At 44.9% G+C, this 26,123-nt stretch overlaps 1 protein-coding gene across 11 annotated transcripts in view; it reads left to right on the top strand.

Moving 5' to 3' along the window:
* ANKS1A (ankyrin repeat and sterile alpha motif domain containing 1A) overlaps positions 1-26,123 on the top strand; it is an 836,994-nt gene that overhangs the window by 472,124 nt on the left and 338,747 nt on the right. For all 11 annotated transcript variants that reach the window (XM_056557673.1, XM_056557674.1, XM_056557675.1 and 8 more), the window contains 5 exons: positions 12,518-12,561; positions 12,662-12,782; positions 13,089-13,453; positions 14,965-15,031; positions 15,126-15,232. In XM_056557673.1, coding sequence (XP_056413648.1) covers positions 12,518-12,561; positions 12,662-12,782; positions 13,089-13,453; positions 14,965-15,031; positions 15,126-15,232 — 704 coding nt within the window. The remainder of the gene's footprint in view (positions 1-12,517; positions 12,562-12,661; positions 12,783-13,088; positions 13,454-14,964; positions 15,032-15,125; positions 15,233-26,123) is intronic.

Genomic DNA, 26,123 nt, shown 5'->3' with positions numbered 1-26,123 from the left:
ACTATACCACATGCTACACTAACACTACGCCACATGACTCATTATTTAAGAAACAAAGTTGAAAAACAGTACATTACAGTCTGTGATTGTGGGGGTGGGGGAGGTTGGGGTTATATGGGGGTAGGAAGAGGCAGATCACAGGGCCAAACTACTCTGTAAACATATGGGGAGGTAGTGAAAGTAAAGGGGCATAAATCCTCTTCTTCATCGACGTCCGGACTGTCCAAGATGGAATAGTCTCTAAGCAGGCTATGGATCAGCCTGCGGCAGTCCTGGATGGACATGTCCAGGATTAGGGAGGTAAACAAGTGTTTAAACTAGGGACTAGGGGGGAGGAACCTACAACATAGAGGGGAAGATAGTGTAGATAGAAAGGTGGGACTTATTAATGTACTTGGGGTGGAGTGAAGGGAGGGGTTAGAATAGTTAAGAGAGAGGCTTCATAGGAAAAAAAACATACACCTTTGAATTGCATCTTGACTAATACCAGAAGTCTAACCAATAAAACTGACTAACTGCAGTTGATAATGTCTGAGGAGAATGATGACATAACGGGAATAACAGAGACATGGTTGGACGATAGCTATGTCTTGGTGGTCGACATACAGGGTTATAGTCTATTCAGGAAGAATCGGAAAAAACGGAAAGGGGAGGAGTTTGTCTTTAAGCAAGGTCCAGTCTGAAGGTCGCACTGCGGTAGGATATACGGGAGGGAAATGATAATGTTGAGTCGGCATGGGTAGAGCTATATGGAGATAAAAATAAAAACAATTCTGATGGGGGTTTGCTATAAGCCACCAAATATAATGGAAGAGGCAGAAGATCAATTACAGAGGCAAATAAACAAGGCAGCAAATCAAAATGATCTGATAATAATGGGGGTCTTTAACTATCCGGATATAAGCTGGGAAACTGAGACCTGTGAATCTCATAAAGGAAACAGGTTTCTGACTATAGCTAAAGAAAATTATCTGTCCCAATTGGTACAGGGCCCAACCAGAGAGGACACCCTACTGGACTTCATATTAACCAACAGACCTGACAGAGTAACTAATGTGCAAGTAGAAGGACACCTAGGAAATAGTGATCATAATATAATACATTATAACTTGTCCTGCAATAAGGGAATCTCTCGAGGGGCCACAAAAACAATGAACTTTAGGAAGGCAAAGTTTGATCAACTCAGAGAAGCCCTTAACAATGTAAATTGGGAGAATGTCCTGATAAACAAGAATACTTACACTAATTGGGAGACTTTTAAAAATATCTTAAATTCTCACTGTAAGAGGTATAAACTTTATTGGAATAAAAGGGTCAGGAATAGAAGAAAACCAATGTGGATGAAGAAAAATATTAAGGGAGCAATAAATGACAAAAATAAAGCATTTAACCTTTTAAGGACGCCGGGCGTATGCATAGACTCTGCATCCCAAGTCCTTAAGGATGAGGGGCGTATGCATACGCCCGTGAGTATTCCGGTCCCCGCCGCTAGCCGGTTGGGGACCGGACCGGAATGCCTGCCGAGGGGGCTCCTGAGACCCCCCCCCCCCCCCATGTTGGCGATCGCAGAAAATTGCATTTCAATTCAGACATGCGATTTTCTGCTATTCATGGCTGATCGGGTCTCTGGAAAATAGGGGTGATCGGATCTGTCAGGGACTGCCCCGATCATCCTGAGGGCTAGAAGTGAGGTCGCAGTGCTGCGATCTCCTCCTATCCCCTGCCATTAGTCAGAACTGATTCTGACCAATGACAGGACAGTGGGTTGCCATGGCAAACCCCCGATCTGCCCACCCCTGGATGTCAAGGGGAACATGGGGAGAAGATGCCTGGGTACACCCAATCGTCCCTGGAGACTGCTGGATCCTGACTCAGGTAGAGAAACTACGGTGGGGAATGAAAGTGAAAGTAAAGTGATCTATACTGAGGCAACCACTAGGAAGGCCAAACTGCAACTCTCAGCATGCCCAGACAGCGAAAGGCTGTCTGGCCATGCTGGGAGTTGCAGTTTTGCAACATTTGGAGAGTCACAGTTTGGAGACCACTGTTACAGTGGTGCCCAAACGGTAGCCCTCCAGATGTTGCCAAACTACAACTCTCAGCATGCCTAGACTGCCCAGGCATGCTGGGAGTTGTAGTTATGTAACATCTGTCCCTTCAGATTTTGCAATTTTCATGACATTTTTGAAAATTGCTGCTCTACTTTGAAGCCCTCAAATTTTTTCAAAAAGCAAAAATATGTCCATTTTATGATGCCAACATAAAGTGGACATATTGTATTTGTGAATAAAAATCTAATTTATTTGGAATATCCATTTTCCTTACAAGTAGAGAGCTTCAAAGTTAGAAAAAAGCAACATTTTCAAAATTTTCATGAAATTTTGTGATTTTTCACCAAAAAAGGATGCAAGTAACGCCGAAGATTTACCACCAAAATAAAGTAGAATATGTCCCGAAAAAACTATCTCAGAATCAGAATATTCAGTAAAAGCTTTTTTGAGTTATTAATTCGTAAAGTGACGGTGGTCAGAATTGCGAAAAAGGGCTCAGTCCTTAAGGTGAAAAAGGGATGCGTCCTTAAGGGATTAAACAACTAAAACAGAACAACAGTGAAGAAGCATTAAAAAGCTATAGAGAAAAATGTAGAATATGTAAAAAAAAAAAAAAAAAGGCTGCAAAAGTAGAGACAGAAAGACTCCTTGCTAAAGAGAGTAAAACTAACCCCAAAATGTTCTTTAACTATATAAATAGTAAAAAGGTTTAAAATGAAAGTGTTAGCCCTCTAAAAAAAATTATGAGGAAGAAATTATAGTCGAGGATCAGGAAAAAGCAAACACATGCTTCTCCACTGTATTCATAGAGGAAAATGAAATACCAGTTAAAATACAGCAAGAGAAGATAAACTCCCCAGTACAGGTCACGTGTCCAATCCAGGAAGAAGTACGGTTCACCTTTCTAACCCAGGAAGCAGTACAGTGCCGCCTACAAAAAAACAAAATAGACAAGTCATCAGGTCTAGATGGCATTCACCCCCCCGTGTTCTAAAGGAGTTAAGTAGTTTAATAGACAGACCTGTATTTTTAATATTCAAGGACTCTAAAATGACGGGGTCTGTTCCCCAGGACTGGCACCAATGTGTTGCCAATATTTAACCCCTTAAGGACTGAGCCCTTTTTCACCTTAAGGACGCAGCCCTTTTTTGTAATTCTGACCACTATCACTTTATGCATTAATAATTCTGGGATGCTTTTACCGATTATTCTGGAATACCATTTTGGAAACTACAACCCTCAAGGCACGTAACAAAGTGGTCCAGTGAGCCGTAACATCTCTCAGGTGTTTGACGACTTTTTGTTAAAGTTGGATGTATAAACGAAAAAATTATTTTTCACTAAAATGCAGTTTTTCCCCAAATTTTACATTTTTACAAGGGGTAATAGTCATAAATAACCCCCACAATTTGTAACCTCATTTCTTCTGAGTATGGAAATACCCCATGTGTGGACATCAAGTGCTCTGCTGGCGCACTACAATGCTTAGAAGAGGAGGAGTGCCATTGATCTTTTGCAGAGAGAATTTGTTTGGAATGGAAGTCAGGGGCCATGTGCATTTACAAAGCCCCCCATGGTGCCAGAACAATGGACCTCCCCCCCCACAGGTGACCCCATTTTGGAAACTACACCCCTCACAGAATTTATTAAGGGGTGCAATGAGCATTTACACCCCACTTGCGTTTGACAGATCTTTGGAACAGTGGACTGAGCAAATGAAAAATTACATATTTCATTTTCACGGACCACTGTTCCAAAAATCTGTCAGACCCCTGACAGGTGCAGATGGGTAAGTGGATCTTCGGTGCCGGTCCCTGTCGGTTTCCCCCTTCTGCCCCGCCTATTGTGGGTGGGCAGAACGGGGGAAACTGAAAGTTAACCTCCCCGCCCCCAATCTGTTATTGGTCGTTGCTTCTTGACGACCAATAGCAGGGATAGGAGGGGTGGCACCACTGCCACCTCACTCCTATCCCATCTGGGGGATTATGGGTGTCTTAGACAACCCCGATCCCCCTTATTTTCCGGGTCACCATAGACCCGTATGACAAGGGAATCAGCCCAAATCGCAGGTGTGAATTAAAATTAATGACACTGATGACTCCCCTGGGCATTTGCACGGGGTTCCTGTTTTCCCATGCGGCGGGGACCGAAATTCCCATGGGCGTACAGTTACACCCTTTGTCCTTAAGTATAAGGGTGTCAAGGCGTACCTGTACACCCTGTGTCCTTAACGGGTTAAAAAGGGGTCAGAAAGTGACCACGGGAATTATGGGCCTATTAGTTTAACCTCCATTGTATGTTAATTGTTTGAGAGTTTTCTAAGAGATTCTATTTTGGAGTATCTTGATAAAAATAAATGTATGACCCCATATCAGCATGGATTCATGAGGGATCGGTCCTGTCAAACTAAGCTGATAAACTTTTATGAGGAGGTGAGCTCAAAACTGGACCAGGGGGAATCGCTTGATGATGTATATCTTGATTTTTCAAAAGCATTTGATACAGTGCCACAAAAGGCTGGTGTATAAAATAAAAAGGATTGGGCTGGGGGGAGAATGTGTGCAAGTGGGTAAGTAACTGTCTCAGTGATAGGAAAGAGAGGGTGGTTATTAATGGTATTTATTCTGATTGAATGACTGTTACTAGTGGGGTACCACAGGGGTCAGACTTGGGTCCTGTCCTATTTAATATATTCATTAATGACCTTGTAGAGGGGTTGAAAAGTAAAGTAGCAATCTTTGCAGATGATACTAAACTCTGTAAAGTGGTCAACACAATAGAGGAATGTGCACTGTTACAAATGAAACTGGATGATATGGAGGTTTGGGCTGGGAAGTGGCAGATGATACATGTGGGGAGGAAAAATCCTGGCTGGGATTATGTATTAAATAGGAGAACACTTGGGACAACTGACGGTGAAAAGGACTTAGGGGTCTTAGTTAACAGTAAATTTAGCTGTAGTGACCAGTGTCGGGCAGCTGCTGCCAAGGCAAATAATATCATGGGGTGCATCAATAGGACAAGGAAATATATCTTCCGCTGTACAAATCACTAGTCAGACCACAGATAGAATACTGTGTACAGTACTGGGCACCAGTGTACAAGAAAGATATAGTGGAGCTGGAGAGGGTTCAAAGATGGGCAACCAGGGTAATAAAGGGGAATGGGAGGACTACAGTACCCAGAAAGATTATCAGAATTAGGGTTATTTAGTTTAGAAAAAAGAAGGCTTAGGGGCGACCTAATAACTATGTATAAATATATCGGGAGACAGTACAGAGATCTCTTTGTGATCTATTTATACCCAGAACTGTTTATACCCTGTTGTAGATAAGCCAGTTCCTGGCCAGCCATATAGCGTCCTCAAAACAGTTCATAAGGCACCCGGCCTCCTGGATGGCCTCCATGTCGTGAACCCCAGGAAATAGTCCATAAAGCACTGAATGGTATGATAGGTTGTTTCTGGGTACCAAGTCTCTAAGTTCAAGTTCTAGGGCATTCAATAGACCCTGTGTAAAGGGGCACTGCTAAAAGATGTGCATAGATGTTTCCTGCACATTGGGGCACCTGGGGCAGTACCTGGTTTTGCACAGGCATGCATAAATGACCTCACAGACAGTCCCCCCTTAATGGCCATCTATGACACATCCTTGTGTCCATTGGTTAGCCTTGCAGAAGCCACATTGGCCTAAACAGTCTCTGCAGTGACCTTAGGGAGCCCTGGAATGAGCTCCAGCAAGTCCTTAGCTCTCATGAACTTTTAAACTGTCTGAGGTGTCCACAGATATGGGTTGAGTCCCTCCAGTTAATGTTCCCCTATGAACCGGATGACATCCCCATAGAACCAGGGAGTGTGCACTTGTCCCAGCCAAGCCTCTTCCAAGGGGGCAGGAGAAACAGGCGAGATATGGACCTGCCCACAGAGCCTTTCCTTTCAACCAAAGTCCTCTGCAGGCTGACACATACAAAACAAGCTGCAGCAGTGTGGGGATATCGAGGACACCCTTCCCACCCTTGCCGGGCTCCTTGTACATCACAGTCTGCCTAACTCTGTCCATTCTACCCCAGATGAAGTTAAACACAGTCCGGGTGATGGCCCTGTAAACAGTGGCAAGAGGGGGCCATAGATTGCACTTTGGAGTACGAGACTGCTCTCAATTAAGGGCAAAACACTTGTCCTGAGGAGTGAAATTTCACTCTGCAGGATAAGTGTTTTGCCCTTAACCCCTTCACGACGAGCGACGTACATGTACGGCGCCGCGAAGTTTCACTTGGCGCGTGGCGACATACATGTACGTCGCGGGGTTCCGGGAGCGCCGCGTCACCGGTAGCGGTGATCGGACCGGGATGACTGCTGTTATCTAACAGCAGGCATCCCGGCACATCGCCGAGGGGGTCCTGAGACCCCCCCCATGACCGCGATGCGCGCAAATCGCAGGTCAATTCAGACCTGCGATCTGCGCGATTCCGGGTCATACGGGTCACTGGTGACCCGGTGACCCGGAAAATAAGAGGGATCGGGGGTGTCCGAGACACCCTCGATCCCCCTAAAGGGATAGGAGTTTGGTGGCAGGGGTGCCACCCCTCCTATCCCTGCTATTGGTCGGCCGAGCGACCGACCGATAGCAGACCGGGGGAGGGGGGGGGGGTTAAAGTTCGGTTCCCCCGCTTTGCCCACCTGTGTTCGGGCAAAACGGGGGAACCGTCCAGGGAAGGTCGGCGCCGAAGCTCCCTACCTGGATCCCCATTCGCGATCCTCCCACACGTGCGGCGGCGGCGGCAGCAATACTTCCGGGTCCTGCTAGGTGAGTTGTTGCCTAGCAACATCCGGAGGGCCACAGTTTACAGTCGTCTCTAAACCGTGGCCCTCCAGATGTTGCAAAACTACAACTCCCAGCATGCCCAGACAGCTGTTTGCTGTGTGGGCATGCTGGGACTTGTAGTTTTGCAATATTTAGAGGGGTTCAGGTTGTAGATCACTAAGTGGTCTCAAACTGTAGCCCTCCAGATGTTGCAAAACTACAACTCTCAGCGTGCCCAGACAGCAGTTTATGCTGCGAGTTGTAGTTTTGCAACATCTGGAGGGCCACAGTTTTGAGACCACTGGACAGTGATTTACAACTTGAACCCCTCTAAATCTTGCAAAACTACAACTCCCAGCATTCAGGAACAGCATAAGGCTGTCTTGGCATGCTGGGAGTTGTACTTGCGTGCCTCCAGCCATTGCATAACTACATCACCCAGCATGCCCTTCCGCAATCAGTACATGCTGGGAGTTGTAGTTTTGCAACAGCTGGAGGCACACTGGTTGGAAAATACTGAGTTAGGTCATAGAACCTAACTCAAGGTTTTCCAGCCAGTGTGCCTCCAGCTGTTGCAAAACTACAGCTCCCAGCATGCATGGTCTGTCAGTGCATGGTGGGAGTTGTAGTTTTGACCCCCCTCCCGTGTGAATGTACAGGCTACATTCACACTGGCGGCAGATTACAGCGAGTTCATAGTTACATAGTTACATAGTTAGTACGGTCGAAAAAAAAGACATATGTCCATCAAGTTCAACCAGGGAATTAAGGGGTAGGGGTGTGGCGCGATATTGGGGAAGGGATGAGATTTTATATTTCTTCATAAGCATTAATCTTATTTTGTTCCAGGAATGTATCTAATCCTGTTTTAAAGCTGTTAATTGTTCCTGCTGTGACCAGTTCCTGAGGTAGACCGTTCCATAAATTCACAGTCCTCACGGTAAAGAAGGCGTGTCGCCCCTTGAGACTAAACTTTTTCTTCTCCAGACGGAGGGAGTGCCCCCTCGTCCTTTGGGGGGGTTTAACCTGGAACAGTTTTTCTCAATATTTTTTGTATGGGCCATTAATATACTTATATACGTTTATCATATCCCCCCTTAAACGTCTCTTCTCAAGACTAAACAATTGTAACTCCTTTAATCGCTCCTCATAGCTAAGATGTTCCATGCCCCATATTAGTTTAGTCGCGCGTCTCTGCACCCTTTCCAACTCCGCAGTGTCCCTTTTATGGACAGGTGCCCAAAACTGAACAGCATATTCCAGGTAAGGCCGTACCAATGATTTATAAAGGGGGAGTATTATGTCCCTGTCCCTTGAGTCCATGCCTCTTTTGATACATGACAATATCCTGCCGGCTTTGGAAGCGGCAGCCTGACATTGCATGCTATTCTGTAGTCTGTGATCTACAAGTACACCCAGATCCTTCTCTACCAGTGACTCTGCCAGTTTAATCCCCCCTAAGACATACGATGCATGCAGGTTATTAGTACCCAGATGCATAACTTTACATTTATCCACATTGAACCTCATTTACCAAGTGGATGCCCAGACACTTAGTCTATCCAAGTCATCTTGTAACTTATGCACATCCTCTATAGACTGTACTGTGCTACAAAGCTTGGTGTCATCTGCAAAGATAGAAACAGAGCTGTTAATACCATCCTCTATATCATTGATAAATAAATTAAACAACAGCGGTCCCAGTACTGAACCTTGGGGTACACCACTAATAACCGGGGACCAATCAGAGTACGAATCATTGACCCCGCTACAAATTTGAGTTGCGGGAAGTTTTTCGCCGCAGCTCGAAACTCCTACCGGGAGACTCAGTGTAATCCGCCGCCAGTGTGAATGTAAGCTAAAAACACTACACTACACTAACATAAAATAAAGAGTAAAACACTACATATACACACGTACACTGCGCTCTCACTTTGGAGCCCTGTCGTATTTCAAGGCAACATAATAGGGTCACATATGGGGTATCGCCGTACTCAGGAGAAATTGCCTAACAAATTTTGGGGGGCTTTTTCTCCTTTTACCCCTTATGAAAAGGAACAGTTGGGGTCTACACCAGCATGTTAGTGTAAAAAAATAATTTTTACACTAACATGCTGGTGTTGCCCTATACTTTTCATTTTCACAAGTGGTAAAAGGGAAAAACGCCCCCCAAAATTTGTAATGCAATTTCTTCCGCGTACGGAAATACCCCATATGTGGGCGCAAAGTGCTCTGGGGGCGCACAACAAGGCCCAGAAGGGAGAGTGCGCCATGTACATTTGAGGTGATTTGCACAGGGGTGGCTGATTGTTACACCGGTTCTGACAAATGCAAAAAAAACACACCCACATGTGACCCCATTTTGGAAACTACACCCCTCACGGAATGTAATAAGGGGTGCAGCGAGAATTTACACCCCACAGGTGTCTGACGGATCTTTGGAACAGTGGTCCGTGAAAATGAAAATTTTTGCACAGCCCACTGTTCCAAAGATCTGTCAGACACCAGTGGGGGGGGGGGGGGTAAATGCTCACTGTACCCCTCATTACATTCTGTGAGGGGTCTATTTTCCAAAATGGTATGCCATGTGGGGGTTATTTTGCTGCTCTGGCACCATAGGGGCTTCCTAAATGCGACATGCCCCCCGAGCAAAATTTGCTCTCAAAAAGCCAAATATGACGCCTTCTCTTCTGAGCATTGTAGTTCGCCCGCAGTGCACTTCAGGTCCACTTATGGGGTACCTCCATACTCAGAAGAGATGGGGTTACAAATTTTGGGGGGTCTTTTCTGCTATTAACCCTTTAACAAATGTGAAATTTGGGGGAAAACCAACATTTTAGTGAAAATTTTTTTTTTTTTTTTTTACATATGCAAAAGTCGTGAAACACCTGTGGGGTATTAAGGCTCACTTTATTCCTTGTCATGTTCCTCAAGGGGTCTAGTTTCCAAAATGGTATGCCATGTGTTTTTTTTTGCTGTTCTGGCACCATAGGGGCTTCCTAAATGTGACATGCCCCCCAAAAACAATTTCAGAAAAACTTACTCTCTAACATCCCCTTGTCGCTCCTTCGCTTCTGAGCCCTCTACTGCGCCCGCCGAACACTTTACATAGACATGTGAGGTATGTCCTTATTCGAGAGAAATTGGGCTACAAATATAACTATATATTTTCTCCTTTTACCCCTTGTAAAAATTCAAAAATTGGGTCTACAAGAACATGCGAGTGTAAAAAATGAAGATTTAGTATTTTCTCCTTCACTTTGCTGCTTTTCCTATGAAACACCTAAAGGGTTAAAACATTTACTGAATGTCATTTTGAATACTTTGGGGGGTGCAGTTTTTATAATGGGGTCATTTATGGGGTATTTCTAATATGAAGACCCTTCAAATCCACTTCAAACCTGAACTGGTCCCTGAAAAATTGCGAGTTTGAAAATTTTGTGAAAAATTGGAAAATTGCTACTGAACTGTGAAGCCCTCTGGTGTCTTCCAAAAGTCAAACTCGTTAATTTTATGATGCAATCATAAAGTAGACATATTGTATATGTGAATCCCCAAAAAAATGTATTTGAAATATCCATTTTCCTTACAAGCAGAGAGCTTCAAAGTTAGAAAAATGCAAAATTTTAAATTTTTTCATCAAATTTTGGGATTTTTCACCAAGAAAGGATGCAAGTTTCCACAAAAATTTACCACTATGTTAAAGTAGAATATGTCACGAAAAAACAATCTCAGAATCAGAATAACTAAAAGCATTCCAGAGTTTTTAATGTTTAAAGTGACAGTGGTCAGATTTGCAAAAAAGGGCTTCGTCCTAGAGGTGAAAATGGGCTCCGTCCTTAAGGGGTTAAGGACCGGGGTTTTTTCCGTTTTTGCATTTTTCGTTTTTTGCTCCTTGCCTTTAAAAAATCATAACTTTAGATTTTGCACCTAAAAATCCATATTATTGCTTATTTTTTGCGCCACCAATTCTACTTTGTAATGACGTCAGTCATTTTGCCCAAAAATCTACGGTGAAACGGAAAAAAAAATCGTGCGACAAAATTGAAAAAAACGCCGTTTTGTAACTTTTGGGGGCTTCCGTTTCTACGTAGTAAATTTTTCGGTAAAAATGACACCTTATCTTTATTCTGTAGGTCCATACGATTAAAATGATACCCTACTTATATAGGTTTGATTTTGTCGTACTTCTGGAAAAAATCATAACTACATGCAGGAAAATTAATACGTTTAAAATTGTCATCTTTTGACCCCTATAACTTTTTTATTTTTCCGTGTATGGGGCGGTATGAGGGCTCATTTTTTGCGCCGTGATCTGAAGTTTTTAACGGTACCATTTTTGCATTGATAGGACTTATTGAATTTTTTTGCGCGCACGCCATTGACCGAGCGGTTTAAGTAATGATATATTTTTATAATTCGGACATTTCCGCACGTGGTGATACCATATATGTTTATTTTTATTTACACTGTGTTTTGTTTTTTTTATGGGAAAAGGGGGGGTGATTCAAACTTTTAATAGGGGAGGGGGTTAAATGATATTCATTCACTTTTTTTTCACTTTTTTTTTGCAGTGTTATAGCTCCCATAGGGACCTATAACACTGCACAAACTGATCTTTATCATTGATCACTGGTTTCTCATAGAAAACCAGTGATAGATGATTCTGCCGCATGACTGCTCATGCCTGGATCTCAGGCACTGAGCAGTCATTCGGCGATCGGACAGCGAGGAGGCAGGTAGGGGCCCTCCCGCTGTCCTGTAAGCTGTTCGGGATGTCGCGATTTCGCCGCGGCTATCCCGAACAGCCCACTGAGTTAACCACAGCTTTCACTTTCAGCCGCGCGGCTCAGCTCTGAACGCGCGGCTAAAGGGTTAATAGCCCACGGCGCCACGATCGGCGGGTCCCGACCGTGTAACCCCGCATTATATCACGGGAACAGGACAAAGGACGTACCAGTACGTCCTTGGTCCTTAAGGGGTTAATCGACAGCTGTCTGGTACTCCAAAGTGCAGTCTTTGAGTTCATCATAGCTAGTCGGTCTTGCCAGGACTTGAGGGCTGCGCCTTCCTTCCGAACCAGACTCCAAGGATTTGGATGAAGTCTGGCTTAACAGTAAAAGGGAAGGGGGAGCAAGAATCCAGGTGCCATTCCCTGAAAAGCATAGCTTTCCCGCAATTGACCTTTGCCCCTGAAGCTCTGCCGAAATTCTTGCCGGTCTGGATGAATGCAGTCATTGTACGCCGATAAGCACAGAATATGGTCACGTTGTCCATGTAGAGCGAGATCTTAACTTAGTAGCAATCTGGTCCTGGTGCAGTGATTCCTCTGATCTCTAGCTCTATAAGGCCCATTTCTCACTGTCGTTGCTACCCATCGAAAATGGGCATTCATTCATTTATTTATTTATTTGTGACTTTAAGCTCGTTCTCATGATGGGGAGCAAAAGCCATTCACAAAAAACCTAGAAAATATATTATTGGGGCATTCTCGAGGTATGTTTTCATTTACATATTTGTAATAAAAATGCGCACGTTTTCATATGCAGTTTTCTATGCAGTGTTTAACTGCACCTCAAACACACTGTGTAAATGTACCCTACATGAAAAACCCCATTATTTTCTTTTACAAAAAGCTAACTGGAATGTGTTTGTTTGGCACAGGATTGCTGCACTTGCAGGTGGAAGTTGGTAACTCCCAGCCTCAGGTGAGAATATTTACTTGAATATTGATTTCAGAATGTCTTCTCAGTAACTTAAATATTTAACATGCATGACTATGACTTTATTCTGTATTATTAACTCTAGGTTCGAGGACGAATGTCAACACTGCCACAAGATCATTGCCGCCCTGCATACCGACGAGGTTCTTCAGATCTTTCCAGTGGCCATTCTGAAGGAGAGTCGCATGGCTCTGAAAGGCTAAACAGTAAGAACTCATTATTAAACATATCCTCAAAAACAACTTATCTTTAGATTTTCTCCATATGTGCTAAATGTCAGAGATCAGGGCTGAACAATAGTAGCCACTGTTTAGCCATTGACACTAGCTCTTGTGCTGACTGCGTTTTACAAGAACTGGAATCCTTGTTTTAGACAAGTTCTAATCTTTCTGTCAGTTAAACTCCGTCCCTGTTGTATTATCACTGCTAGTCGCTATGTGAATTGTTTGTGCCTGGCTCTTTTTTGTGTTGTTTGTTTCTGCTTTAATTTTTCTGTTTCGGACCTGTTTTAGGTGGGCAACGAAGGAACAGTTCAGGGGGTTGGAGTTTAGCCTCATGTGACAGTTCCGATTCACACATGCTTCAGCACTTCTCTGGACTCCTGCATGGTTCTTCTCCGGTTTGTGAAGTTCGAGATCCTCCTGTTCCCTGTGAACTTCCTTGTGCTGACAGTGAAAGAAATGGTTCTACTTCTCACATGGAGATGCCTCTCCGCCGTAGTCTGTCTAAATCTGACTCAGACCTGTTAACTTGTTCCCCCCCAGCTGCTGGTGATGGAGAAGACTGGAACCGCAGTGAGTCTTTTAGCAATTGTGCCGCTGGGGGCAGCAAGAAAAGATTAGAGAAGTCTCCTTCCTTCACATCTGAATGGGATGAGGTAAGTAATAGCCATGGGGAGCCACTTCAATTAAATGTGAGGGGCAGTAAAGGGAGGGTAGTTTTATTTAAGCAGCAAACAGGAAGATATTTTTTTTTTTTTCACATTGTGTATTCGGAAAAAGTTTCTAGTTCTAGACTAACAAAAGGAGTGTCTATAGCAGTGGTCTTCAACCTGCGGACCTCCAGATGTTGACATTAAATATGCACATTAATAATGTATGTATTGGGTTTATTTGTTATAGATAGGTCTAACAATGCCGCTTTTCCAGCAGAACCACCAGTTTGTCACAGAGTCTCTACCCAAACATTACGTAAGGACAGTCAGCTGGGGTCTCCTGGTATTATGGGTGTCTGCTTGGTTGTGTGTTTTCTTACATCTTTCGTTTTTAGTACTGCTTTCAGTTCTTGTGTTTGGTTTGGTTGATGGAGACTGCAACTATATCTGAAAATAAATTACTTGGTTAAGTTCTGGAAAACAATATGATTTCCACCTCTTCCATCCTCAAACTATCTGCTACTGCTTGGGCATGTAAGTGTAAGCATATGCTTAGTAAAACATACTTGCTTGGAGTTTTCTGGGGAAGATATTATCAAAACATTATGCTAATGTGTAAAAATAATGCAAAGTTCTCTTTTTATATTACATGTGTCCAGTACTGTCTTAAAGGGGTTACCCCAAGATTATAACGTATCATCTAGTCATAAAATAGTTGGTAAATTTCTGGAACTCCACCAATTACAAGAACAGAGGCCTGTTGTTCCTCAAGTAAATAAAGCAGCAGCACACATACTTGACTTCTGCTCTATTCACTTGTTATGGGACTTCAGATGATATCCAAGTACAACCCTCTGCCTTCTTTGGCATTTCATTTACTGACTATATAAAAGACAATGGCAGCTTAATACTTGACTTTTTTTCAGAAGTCCCATAGTGAGTGACTGGATCCATGGCCAAGCATGTTTCTTTATGCTCCATTTACTCGGGGGACATGAGACCTCCATTCTCGTTATCGGTAGGGGTTCCAGTGGGTGAACTCCACCAGTCAGATATTTATTACCTCACATCTTGTGGAACCCCTTTAAACCTTGCAGCTGTCTATACAGAACTTTTAAATGTGACCGATTACAGGACTACTTTTCTTCAGTACTGTCTTATGTCTAAAAAAAATGTTAGTTTGGTGCTCATCACAACTAAGTAGTAGTGGAAAATTAAAGCAGAATTGCTGATGATCTGTATCTCGATATGTCGGGATGAGTTGGGGAGAGGAGGGTGGGAGACCAGAATCTGACAATTGCAGAACAAACAGCAACCTCATCCTGATAACTACCTACCATAATACTCACTTTAACAAGCTGTGATTCTGCTTTAATGTTTGTTAAAAATGGCAGTAATTTTTCAGTATTTTGAAATGTATTTTGAATTAATAAGTCCTGTAATAAGTTTCACTCCTTTGCCCTCATCTTAGTTTTTCTTTCTTTTTTTCTTTTCTGTCTGTTTTTTGTTTACAGATTGATAAAATAATGAGTTCGATTGGTCAGGGCATAGAATTCTCTCAGGAGCAACAGGTCATGACAGGTAATATTATATATTTAAAGCATAACATTTAAGAAATTCTTTCCTCTGTCCTTCCAATAGTAAGCTTTTGTTTACCCCATTATTACATTCACAGGTTCCCGTGTGCCTTTTCAGAGTGTAGCCCAGTGGTTAGAGTCTTTGGGTCTTCTACAGTATGAGAGCAAATTTGTATTAAATGGCTTTGATGATGTCCATTTTTTGGTGAGTTAACAAGTTGTATTAAAAGTACTAGCTGAGTGCCTGGCATTGCCTGGTTTTTCCTTCCTAATCCTTGTTGTGGAGGAAAATCAAAAGAGGAAGCTTTTGACTTCATATCCCGGCCTCCTTTCCCGGCCTATCCCAGCCTCCTATCCCGTCCTCCTATCCCGACCCATAATATGTGTACCAGGTATTGAAATATCTCCAACCGTACAGAAGTTATGTGAGAACATACATTTCCCTTTGATTTGCATGGGACTTTAAACAAAAACCCCGACCCTCACAAATGGGGGTAGTTAATGGTTAATTTAACTATCCTATATTTTAAGAGGACATATAAGTAACGTGACCAAGTATTATCTAAATATCTCCAGCCGTTTGGAAAATATGCGGGAACATATATTTCCCATGGACTTGTATGGAACTTTAAACAAAAATGCCGCCCCTGGCAAGTGAGGGTGAGTAAGGGTTGAATTACCTATACTATGTTTGTTGTTGACATATAAGTAACATGTGTGCCAAGTTTCATGTTAATATCTTTATCCGTTTGGACGTGATGCTGGAACATACATACATAAATACACACACACACAGTGGGGGACATTACATCTATCCCGACCTCATATCCCGACCTCCTATCCCGACCTCCTATCCCGACCTCCTATCCCGACCTCCTATCTCGACCTCCTATCTCGACCTCCTATCTCGACCTCCTATCTCGATCTCCTATCTCGATCTCCTATCCCGGTCCTCCTATCCCGGTCCTCCTATCCCGGTCCTCCTATCCCGGTCCTCCTATCCCGGTCCTCCTATCCCGGTCCTCCTATCCCGGTCCTCCTATCCCGGTCCTCCTATCCCGGTCCTCCTATCCCGGTCCTCCTATCCCGGTCCTCCTATCCCGGTCCTCCTATCCCGGTCCTCCTATCCCGGTCCTCCTATCCCGGTCCTCCTATCCCGGTCCTCCTATCCCGGTCCTCCTATCCCGGTCCTCCTATCCCGGTTCTCCTATCCCGGTCCTCCTATCCCGGTCCTCCTATCCCGGTCCTCCTATCCCGGTCCTCCTATCCCGGTCCTCCTATCCCGTCCTCCTATCCCGTCCTCCTATGTCGATCTCCTATCCCGACCCGTAATATGTGTACCAGGTATTGAAATACCTCCACCTGTACGGAAGTTATGTGGGAACATACATTTACCATTGATTTGCATGGGAACAAAAACCTTGACCCTCACAAATGGGGGTAGTTAAGGGTTCAATTTATTTATTTATTTTATTTATATAGTGCCTACAGATTCCGCAGCACTTAAAATTAACTATCCTATATATTAAGTGGACATATAAGTAACATTTGACCAAGTATTATTGAAATATCTCCAGTCGTTTGAAAGTTATGCAGTAACATATATTTCCCGTTGACTTTAAACATAAACCCTGCCCCTGACAAATGGGGGTGAGTAAGGGTTAAATCACCTATCCTATGTTTGTTGTTTACATATAAGTAACATGTGTGCCAAGTTTCCTGTTAATATCTTTAGCCGTTTGGACGTGATGTTGGAACATACATACACACATTGAGTTTTATATATATACTAGCTGAGTACCCGGCGTTGCCTGGTTTTCCTTCCTAATCCTTGTTGGGTAGGAAAATAAACAAAGGAGGAAGCTTTTGACTTCATATCCCGTCCTCATATATTGTTGTCATATCCCAACCCCACATCCCGACCTCCTATCCTGTCCTCATATCCCAACCCCACATCCCGACCTCCTATCCTGTCCTCCTATGCTGTCCTCCTATGCTGTCCTCCTATCTCGACCTCCTATCCCGTCCTCCTATCCCGTCCTCCTATCCCGTCCTCCTATCCCGTCCTCCTATCCCGTCCTCCTATCCCGTCCTCCTATCCCGTCCTCCTATCCCGTCCTCCTATCCCGTCCTCCTATCCCGTCCTCCTATCCCGTCCTCCTATCCCGTCCTCCTATCCCGTCCTCCTATCCCGTCCTCCTATCCCATCCTCCTATTCCATCCTCATATCTCAACCTCCTATCCCGTCCTCATATCCCGTCCTCCTATCCTGTACTCGTATCCCGACCTCCTACCTGACCTCCCATCCCGTCCTCATATCCCAACCTGTACCTCCTATCCCGTCCTTCTATCTTGACTTCCTGTCCCAACCTCCTATACCGTCCTCCTATATCGTCCTCCTATACCGTCCTCCTATCCCGACCTCCTATCCCGTCCTCCTATCCCGACCTCCTATCCCGACCTCCTATCTCGTCCTCCAATCTCGAGCTCCAATCCCGTCCTCCAATCTCGAGCTCCAATCCCGTCCTCCTTTCTCGACCTATCCCGACCTCCTATCCCGACCTCCTATCCCGTCCTCCTATCCCGTCCTCCTTTCCCTTCCTCATATCTCGACCTCGTATCCAGACCTCCTATCCCGTCCTCATATCCCGTCCTCCTATCCCGACCTCCTACCTGACCTCCTATCCCGACCTTCCATCCCGACCTCGTATCCCGACCTGTAATATGTGTACCAGGTATTGAAATATCTCCAGCCGTACGGAAATTAAATGGGAACATACATTTTCCATTGATTTGCATGGGACTTTAAACTAAAACCCTGGGTAGTTAAGGGTTAAATTAACTATCCTATATTTTAAGTGGACATATAAGTAACATGTGACCAAGTATTATCGAAATATCTCCAGCCGTTTGGAAGTTATGCGGTAACATATATTTCCCATTGACTTGCATGGGACTTTAAACATAAGCCCCGCCCCTGGCAAATGGGGGTGAGTAAGGGTTAAATCACCTAGCCTATGTTTGTTGTTGACATATAAGTAACATGTGTGCCAAGTTTCATGTTAATATCTTTAGCCGTTTGAAAGTTTTTGTGGAACATACACACATACATACACACACACACACACGTTGAGTTTTATATATATATATATATATATATATATATATATATATATATATATATATAGATATATATATATAGATATACATAAGGGAAAAAAAAAGGACCACGGGTGTACGCCGGGTGGCTGCTGATATCGATCAGCAGGTACCCCGCGCAAATACCCCCCCATGTCGGCGATCTGCGCAAATCACAGGTGAATTCACACTTGCGATTTGCGCCGATTCCGGGTCATACGGGTTTATGGTGACCCGGAATATAAGGGGGATTTCGGTTGTCCAAGACACCCACGATCCCTCTGAAGGGATAGGAGTGAGATGGCAGGGGTGCCACCCCTCCTATCCCTGCTATTGGTCGTCAAGACGCAATGACCAATAGCAGATCGGGGGTGGGGGGGGTTAACTTTCGGTTTCCCCGTTCTGCCCACCCACAATAGGCGGGCAGAACGGGAAACCGACAGGGACTGGGCGCCGAAGTCCACTTAACCATCGGTGGAGGCAGTGGACAGCGATCAGTGGTGGTAGCATGTGGCAGAAGAGGTCGGCGATACGGCTTCCTGGATCCTACGGAAGCCGGTGAGGTGCCTAGCAACATCTGGAGGGATACAGTCTGGGACCACTATACAGTGGTCTCTAAACTGTAGTCCTCCAGATCTTGCAAAACTACAACTCCTAACATGCCCACACAGCTGTTTTCTGTCTGGGCATGCTGGGCTTTATAGTTTTGCAACATCTGGAGGGCCACAGTTTGGAGATCACTGTGCAGTGGTCGCTAAACTGTAGCCCTTCAGATGTTTCAAAATCATGCTGGGAGTTGTATTTGCGCGCCTCCAGCTGTTGCATAACTACATCTCCCAGCATGCTCTTCGGCCATCAGTACATGCTGGGAGTTGAAGTTTTGCAACAGCTGGAGGCACACTGTTGGAAAATAATGAGTCAGGTAACAGAACCTAACTGAAGGTTTTCCAACCAGTTTGCCTCCTGCTGCTGCAAAAGTACAACTCCCAGCATGCACAGTATGTCAGTAAATGCTGGGTGTTGTAGTTTCCCCCCCCCCCCCCCCCATGTGAATGTACAGGGTACATTCACACGGGCAGGTTTACAGTAAGTCTCCTGCTTCAAGTTTGAGCTGCGACAAATTTTTTGCTGCAGCGCAAACTCCTAGCTGGAAACTCACGTAACCCACCAGTGCGAATGTACCCTAAAAACACTACACTACACTAACTTATAATAAAGGGTAAAACAATACATATACACCCCCTTACACTGGTGGACCAGTTGAAGCGTCGTAGCACGTGAAACGGTTCTGTTGTCCAGAAGCACCCGTGCTCGTTTATCCGTTGTTTCCCTGCAGTGTCACCCGCTGAATAAAATAGTTTGAAGCATATTGGTGAGTGCCACGGTCTTCTTTTCTTCTTCTTGGAATACAGTCAGACTTAATCTTGTGGACCTGTGTTGCACCGCTTCTGTGCAGACTGTTCAGCCGGTGTAGGAATCAGCTGCGTGGTATTTGAGCCCTCAGGTGTGTCTGCAGTGCCGAGTTTATCTTATGCAGTTCTATGTATTGTACGGCAGTGTTTCCAAAACGGAGCCTCCAGCTGTTGCAAAACAACAACTCCCAGCATTTCCGGGCAGCCACTGACTGTCCAGGCATGCTGGGAGTTTAGCAACAGCTGGAGGCACCCTTTTTGGGAATCACTGGCGTAGAATACCCCTATGTCCACCCCTATGCAATACCTAATTTAGTCCTCAAATGCGCATGGCGCCCTCTCACTTCGGAGCCCTGTCTTATTTAAAGGAAACAGTTTAGGGCCACATATGGGGTATTTTCATACTCGGGAGAAATTGCACTACAAATTTTGAGGGGCTTTTTCTCCTTTTACCCCTTATGAAAAGGAAAAGTTGGGGTCTACACCAGCCTGTTAAGTGTAAAAAAATTAAAATTTTTACATTAACATGCTGGTGTTGCCCCATACTTTTTATTTTCACAAGCAGTAGAAGCAAAAAAAAAGACCCCCAAAATTTGTAACGCAATTTCTCCTGAGTACGGAAATATCCCATATGTGGGCGTAAAATGCTCTGCTGGCACGCAACAAGGCTCAGAAGTGAGAGTGCACTATGTGCATTTGAGGCCCTAAATTGGTGATTTGCACAGGGGTGGCTGATTTTAAAGTAGTTCTGACATAATCGCAAAAAAATAAATACCCACATGTGACCACATTTTGGAAACTACACCCCTCATGGAATGTAACAAGGGGTATAGTACTCTAAAGGCATACCTGCGGGGCTGCCTGCGATCTACGACTCTAAAGGCATACCTGCGGGGCTGCCTGCGATCTACGATCTCTTTTATTAAGAAATCTGCATCTCGGCGGGAGGAGGAACTGGCCAGTTCCTGCACCGCTCTGGAGCCAGATATGTGGCGGACCCCTCAGAGTCTAATAAGGCGGCTTGGCTGCGGGAGGGCAGACAATATATGCTACATCTTCATGAAAAAGCCAATAGGAAATTGTTTTTCACCAAGCAATTCTATTTCGAACATGGTAATCAATCCAGTAAACTGTTAGCTCATATAGTACGGCAATCTACTGCAGCTGCTCAGGTTCTTAGACTTAAAGCCCCAGATGGGTCTATGCTGCTGGGGACGGAGGAGATGACACAAAGTTTTTCTGCTTTTTATACTAACCTCTATTCTTCAATATGATGATGCGGAGCTGGCCTCTTACCTGGACGGAATAGATTTCCCTGTTTTATCTGATAGTGATAGAGACATGTTAGATGCCCCTCTTACACTCCTGGAAATACAGGAAGCAGTAGCTGATATGACTAGGGGTAAGTCCCCGGGCCCGGATGGCCTCCCTTTGGAGGTTTATCTTCGGTACTCGGAGATTCTCCTTCCTCCCCTGTTGGCTATGTTTGAAAAGGCATATATAGATGATATTCTACCTAACTCTATGTACGAGGCGACCATAGTTGTCCTCTTGAAACCTGACAAAGATCCCTTAGAATGTGGCTCCTATCGGCCGATTTCTTTATTAAATCTGGATTATAAAATTCTCACAAAAGTTTTAGCTAAACGGTTGAATCAGGTAGTACTGTCCATTATACACTCAAATCAGACCGGATTCATGCCGGGCAAGTCCACATCGGACAATATCCGTAGGGTTCAAACTGCCGTCCAGGTGGGAGGGGCTCTGGGTGGTGATTGGGCCTTGGCATCTTTAGATGCTGCCAAGGCTTTTGACTCGGTGGAGTGGGGGTACCTGCAGGCAGTGCTCTCTAGGTTCGGTTTTGGTCCTGCTTTCCGGAAGTGGGTCTCCCTCCTCTACCGGTGTCCGCGGGCCCAGGTCCTGGTTAATGGTACTTGCTCGCGCCCGTTTCCCTTGGGCAGGGGTACGCGTCAGGGGTGCCCTCTGTCCCCGCTCCTGTTTGCGGTGGCAGTGGAGCCCCTTGCACTGCGTGTCCGCCAGGATCCTGGTTTCCGTGGTATGCCGGTGGGAGATAGGGAAGAACGCATTTGTCTGTATGCGGATGATACAGTGCTCTTTCTTTCAGACCCGTTGACGACACTGCCGTATGCTATGGCCTTACTGGATAGGTTCGGATTCTATTCTGGGCTGTTTATTAACTGGTCTAAATCCGTTATTATGCCCCTCCTGCGTAAAACTTGGCCCCCCATTATGTGTGGCCTTCCAGTGGTAACGGAGTTTAAGTACCTGGGGATCTTCATCCACAGAGACCCAGCTGGTGACCTATCGTCTAACATCCTCTCACTGATCCCATATGTCAAATCCAAATTTAGAGTTTGGGCTACGCTACCGCTATCTGTTACTGGGCGTGTTAATCTTATTAAACTCATTATCCTTCCTAAATGCCTATATATGTTGGAACACGCCTCTGGGCCTGTCCCTAAATATTTCTTTGACTCCCTTCACTCTCTTCTGTCCCCATTTATTTGGGGCCCGAATAGACGCAAAATTCGACTATCTACTTTGCAACGCCCTAAATTAGCGGCAGGTATGTCATTACCCGACTTCTACCTTTACTATTTGGCGGGCCAGCTACGATATCTCAGGCAATGGATAGGAAAGGATGTTGGAACAGGCCCGGAGCGATCCTTGACTAGCTTTGTCCCGTTCTTGACCCCGAGACTTCTACTGGAGAGTCCCACCCTTGGCGGGCGGGCTTACCTACCCCTTCATAAACTGGCGATCAAGGTGTGGCGTGCAGCTAAGGTGCTCTATGGCTATGCTGGTGTGCCATTGGATCTCCCGATGTGGGACAACCCCTTCCTCCCACACATTACTGTCTCTCTGGACCCACCCTTTTGGAGGGGACTCGGGATTCTTACTTTAGACCATGTGTACCGTGACAATGTACTGTGTTCCTTTGATCAGTTGCAATCCACCTATGCTTTGCCTAGGCACAGTTTTTTTAGGTATTTACAGTTGCGCCATGCGCTTAATGCTCAGTTCCCTGTGGGCAGCGCCCCTATCTCAGCCTTCCCTCTAATAGGTGTGCTGCGATCTCAGGGTCCTAGGGGGCTGGTGTCCATCCTATATACACACCTCATTCAGGCCAAGGTTACCGGTTCCCAGCTGCCGGCGGTCCGGCATTGGGAATCTCATATCCCCAATTTGTCCACAGAGATCTGGGCGGAAAATTTTTCTTCACATATGCTGGTGTCCCCAGCGGCTAATAATAAACTAATTCATAGTTACATAGTTACATAGTTAGTACGGTCGAAAAAAGACATATGTCCATCAAGTTCAACCAGGGAATTAAGGGGTAGGGGTGTGGTTAAGGGGTAGGGGTGTCATTCATTACAGCTATGTTACCCCTCTCAGACTGTTTAGAATGGGTCGTTCCGACTCTGATGCCTGCCACCGCTGTGGTGATGCCGGAGCGGACTTTTGGCATCTTATTTGGGCTTGTCCCATTATTGAGGCATTTTGGGGGGAGGTCATTCGATTCCTCAACACGCTCGCCCAGCCTCCCTTTTCTGCTGACCCCTTAATCTGTCTATTTGGTATTTTAGATGAGGAGATGTGGACTCATCATGTCCGCGTCTTCTTGAGGGAAACATTATTTATGGCCAGGAAGGTTATTGCACTTAAGTGGATGGACCCCGGCCCCCCTACTTTGTCTCAATGGAAGGCTTTGGTGAATGCAGTGATACCCTTCTCCCATTTGGTATATAAACATAGGAAATGTCCCGGTAAATTTCTTTCAGTGTGGGGTGAGTGGTGCTCCTCTCCGTCCACGCAATGCTCAAACTCTGTCTCCTCGTGGGCCTCCATCTCCGATTCCTGGAGATCGTGTGTGATTGCATGGTGCGCTTGTCGTCTTCTCTCTTTTATGTGATATGTTAGCTGGTCCTCTCTGCTCTCTTTTCTTGCACGGGTCTGCTTTCTTTCCTTTCTCTTCTTTCCCACCTTCTCTCTCTCCATTTCTTATCTTTTTCTCTTAACTATGATGGTACACAACTTTACCCAGGGTATGCTCCGTGGGGGTGCTCCAATTCCTAGTTTCTAGAGTATCCCGGGTTCTCCCGGTTTGCGGTTGCCTGTTTAATGTTTTTTATTTTGCACTCTAAGACAAGTAACCCTGTCGTTTACATTCTGTCAGACTGTACTTTGCTCAGGCGCCCTTGAATCAATGGAACGTGCAATACCATGTTGACACTTTAGTGGGCCTGCGTGCCGATTGTTTCTTACTTTTCAATAAAACGTGTTTAAAAAAAACAAGGGGTATAGTGAGCCTTAACACCCCACAGGTGTTTGAAGAATTTTCATTAAAGCTGGATGGGAAAGTGTTACCCTAAATTTTTCATTTTCACAACGGAAAATAGGAAAAAAAAGCCCCCAAAAATGTGTAACCATATTTTTCTGAGTAAGAACATACCCCATATGTGGATGTAAAGTGCTCTGTGGGTACACTACAATGCTCAGAAGAGAGGGAGCGCCATTGGGATTTTGGAGAGAGAATGGCCCTCATTTACGAAGAGTGTCTCTGAGTGTTTCTTGATTTACTCAATTTACTCAACTTTATTTTTCTCCCTGATTTACTAATATGTCGCACGGGAAAAATTTTTTGTGCTGCACGGGTTGAAAATTGTGTCGCACGGTAAATTGTATATATGCCCCCCGCACAGCGCAATCATATGTCCCCAGCAGCGTGTGTGTATATATGTGTATATATATATATATATATATATATATATATATATGCATGCACCCGCACAGCGCTATCCTATACCCTCCGCAGCGCATTTGTGTGTATGTATGTATGTATGTATGTATATATATATATATATATATATATATATATATATATGCCCCCCGGCCACCACATCTATACACATATGCCTCTGAAGCGCTATCAATGACTAATGCTTGTCATTGATAGTGCTTCAGAGGCATATGTTTATAGAAGCGTAGTGGGGACCAGACTTCGCTTCTATACACAATCCTCCTGAGTACAAACACCACAGCTGCCCCATTGCCTCCCCCATCCCCGGTGTTATAATTACCTGTTCCCGGGGTCCACGATCCTTCTGTCTTCGGCGCTGTTGCTGTACGCTGCGCAATGACGAGTGACGTCCCCAACGCGACGTCACCGCCAGTGACGGCGCACAGCGCCGGAGCCAGGAGGATCGCGGACCCCGGGAACAGGTAAATATAACACCGGGATGGGGGAGGCGATGGGGCAGCTGTGGTGTTTGTGCTCAGGAGGATTGTGTATAGAAGTGAAGTGGGGACCAGATAATGCTATATGTCTGGTCCCCACTTTGCTTCTATACACATATGCCTCTGAAGTGCTATCAATGACAAGCATTAGTTATTGATAGCGCTTCAGAGGCAAATGTGTATAGATGTGCTGTGCGGGGGGCATATATAATATATATCTACGTGTGCTGTGGTGTGTATATGATAGCGCTGTGCGGGGGGCATACATATATATATATATATATACACATGTATATATACACATGCACTGCGGGGGTGTATGATAGAGCTGTGCGGGGGGTAGATATATATATATATATATATATATATATATATATATATATACATATACATACACACACATGCGCTGCGGGGGGTATATGATAGCGCTGTGCGGGGTGTATATATATATATATATATATAACACACACACACGCGACGGGGGGCATATGATAGTGCTGTGCGGGGAACAAGACACATAGCGAAGCAGGGGGCAAGATATATAGAAGCTGTGGGGACATATACATTCCCCCCAGCGATTCTATATATCTTTCCCCACCGCAACTCTTCTATTTGAGAACCCTGCCGGGATCCCTGAATGGCTTTTAGTACCGGCCATTCAGGGATGCTGGCGGGGAATTTGAAAATGAAAGTAAAACACATCATACACCGCTGGGGAGCGGAGCATGCCGCCCGCTCCCCTGCTTAATAACTTTTGTTTGGATCGGGTCTCAGAAGTGAGACCCAATGCGATCAATCCCTCAGCCCCTCTACTACTACCCCCAACATGGAACAGACCCTGTTCCATGATGGGGGTAGGATTCACTCGGTTTTCAGTAATTTCGGTGAAGAAAAATTCACAGGTTTTCCTGCGAGTTTTACATCATACTCCGAGGGTTTTTTTCCTTTTTTGTTGCGGACACGCCCCTTTTTGTGATAACCACGCCCATTTTGACAGGTTTAGAAAACACTCGGAGTGATCATATATTTTGTCGAGTTGTGCGACCAAATTTGTGTCGCATGGGCTATGCGACACAAATTTGGTCGCACAACCCGACAAAAAAAGTTGGGTTGACATTAGTAAATGAGGGCTAATGTATCCGAAATTGAAGGACATGTGTGTTTACAAAGCCCCCATAGTGCCAGAACAATGGACCCCCCCTACATGTGACCCCATTTTGGAAACTACACCCCTCATGCAATGTAATAAGGGGTGCAGTGAGCATTTACGCCTCACAGGTGTCTGAC

This window comes from Hyla sarda, chromosome 2 (assembly GCF_029499605.1).
Source record: "Hyla sarda isolate aHylSar1 chromosome 2, aHylSar1.hap1, whole genome shotgun sequence".
In the NCBI taxonomy this organism is placed as follows: domain Eukaryota; kingdom Metazoa; phylum Chordata; class Amphibia; order Anura; family Hylidae; genus Hyla; species Hyla sarda.
Note: the sequence above shows the minus strand (reverse complement) of the source record. Positions and strands in the feature narration are given on the sequence as shown.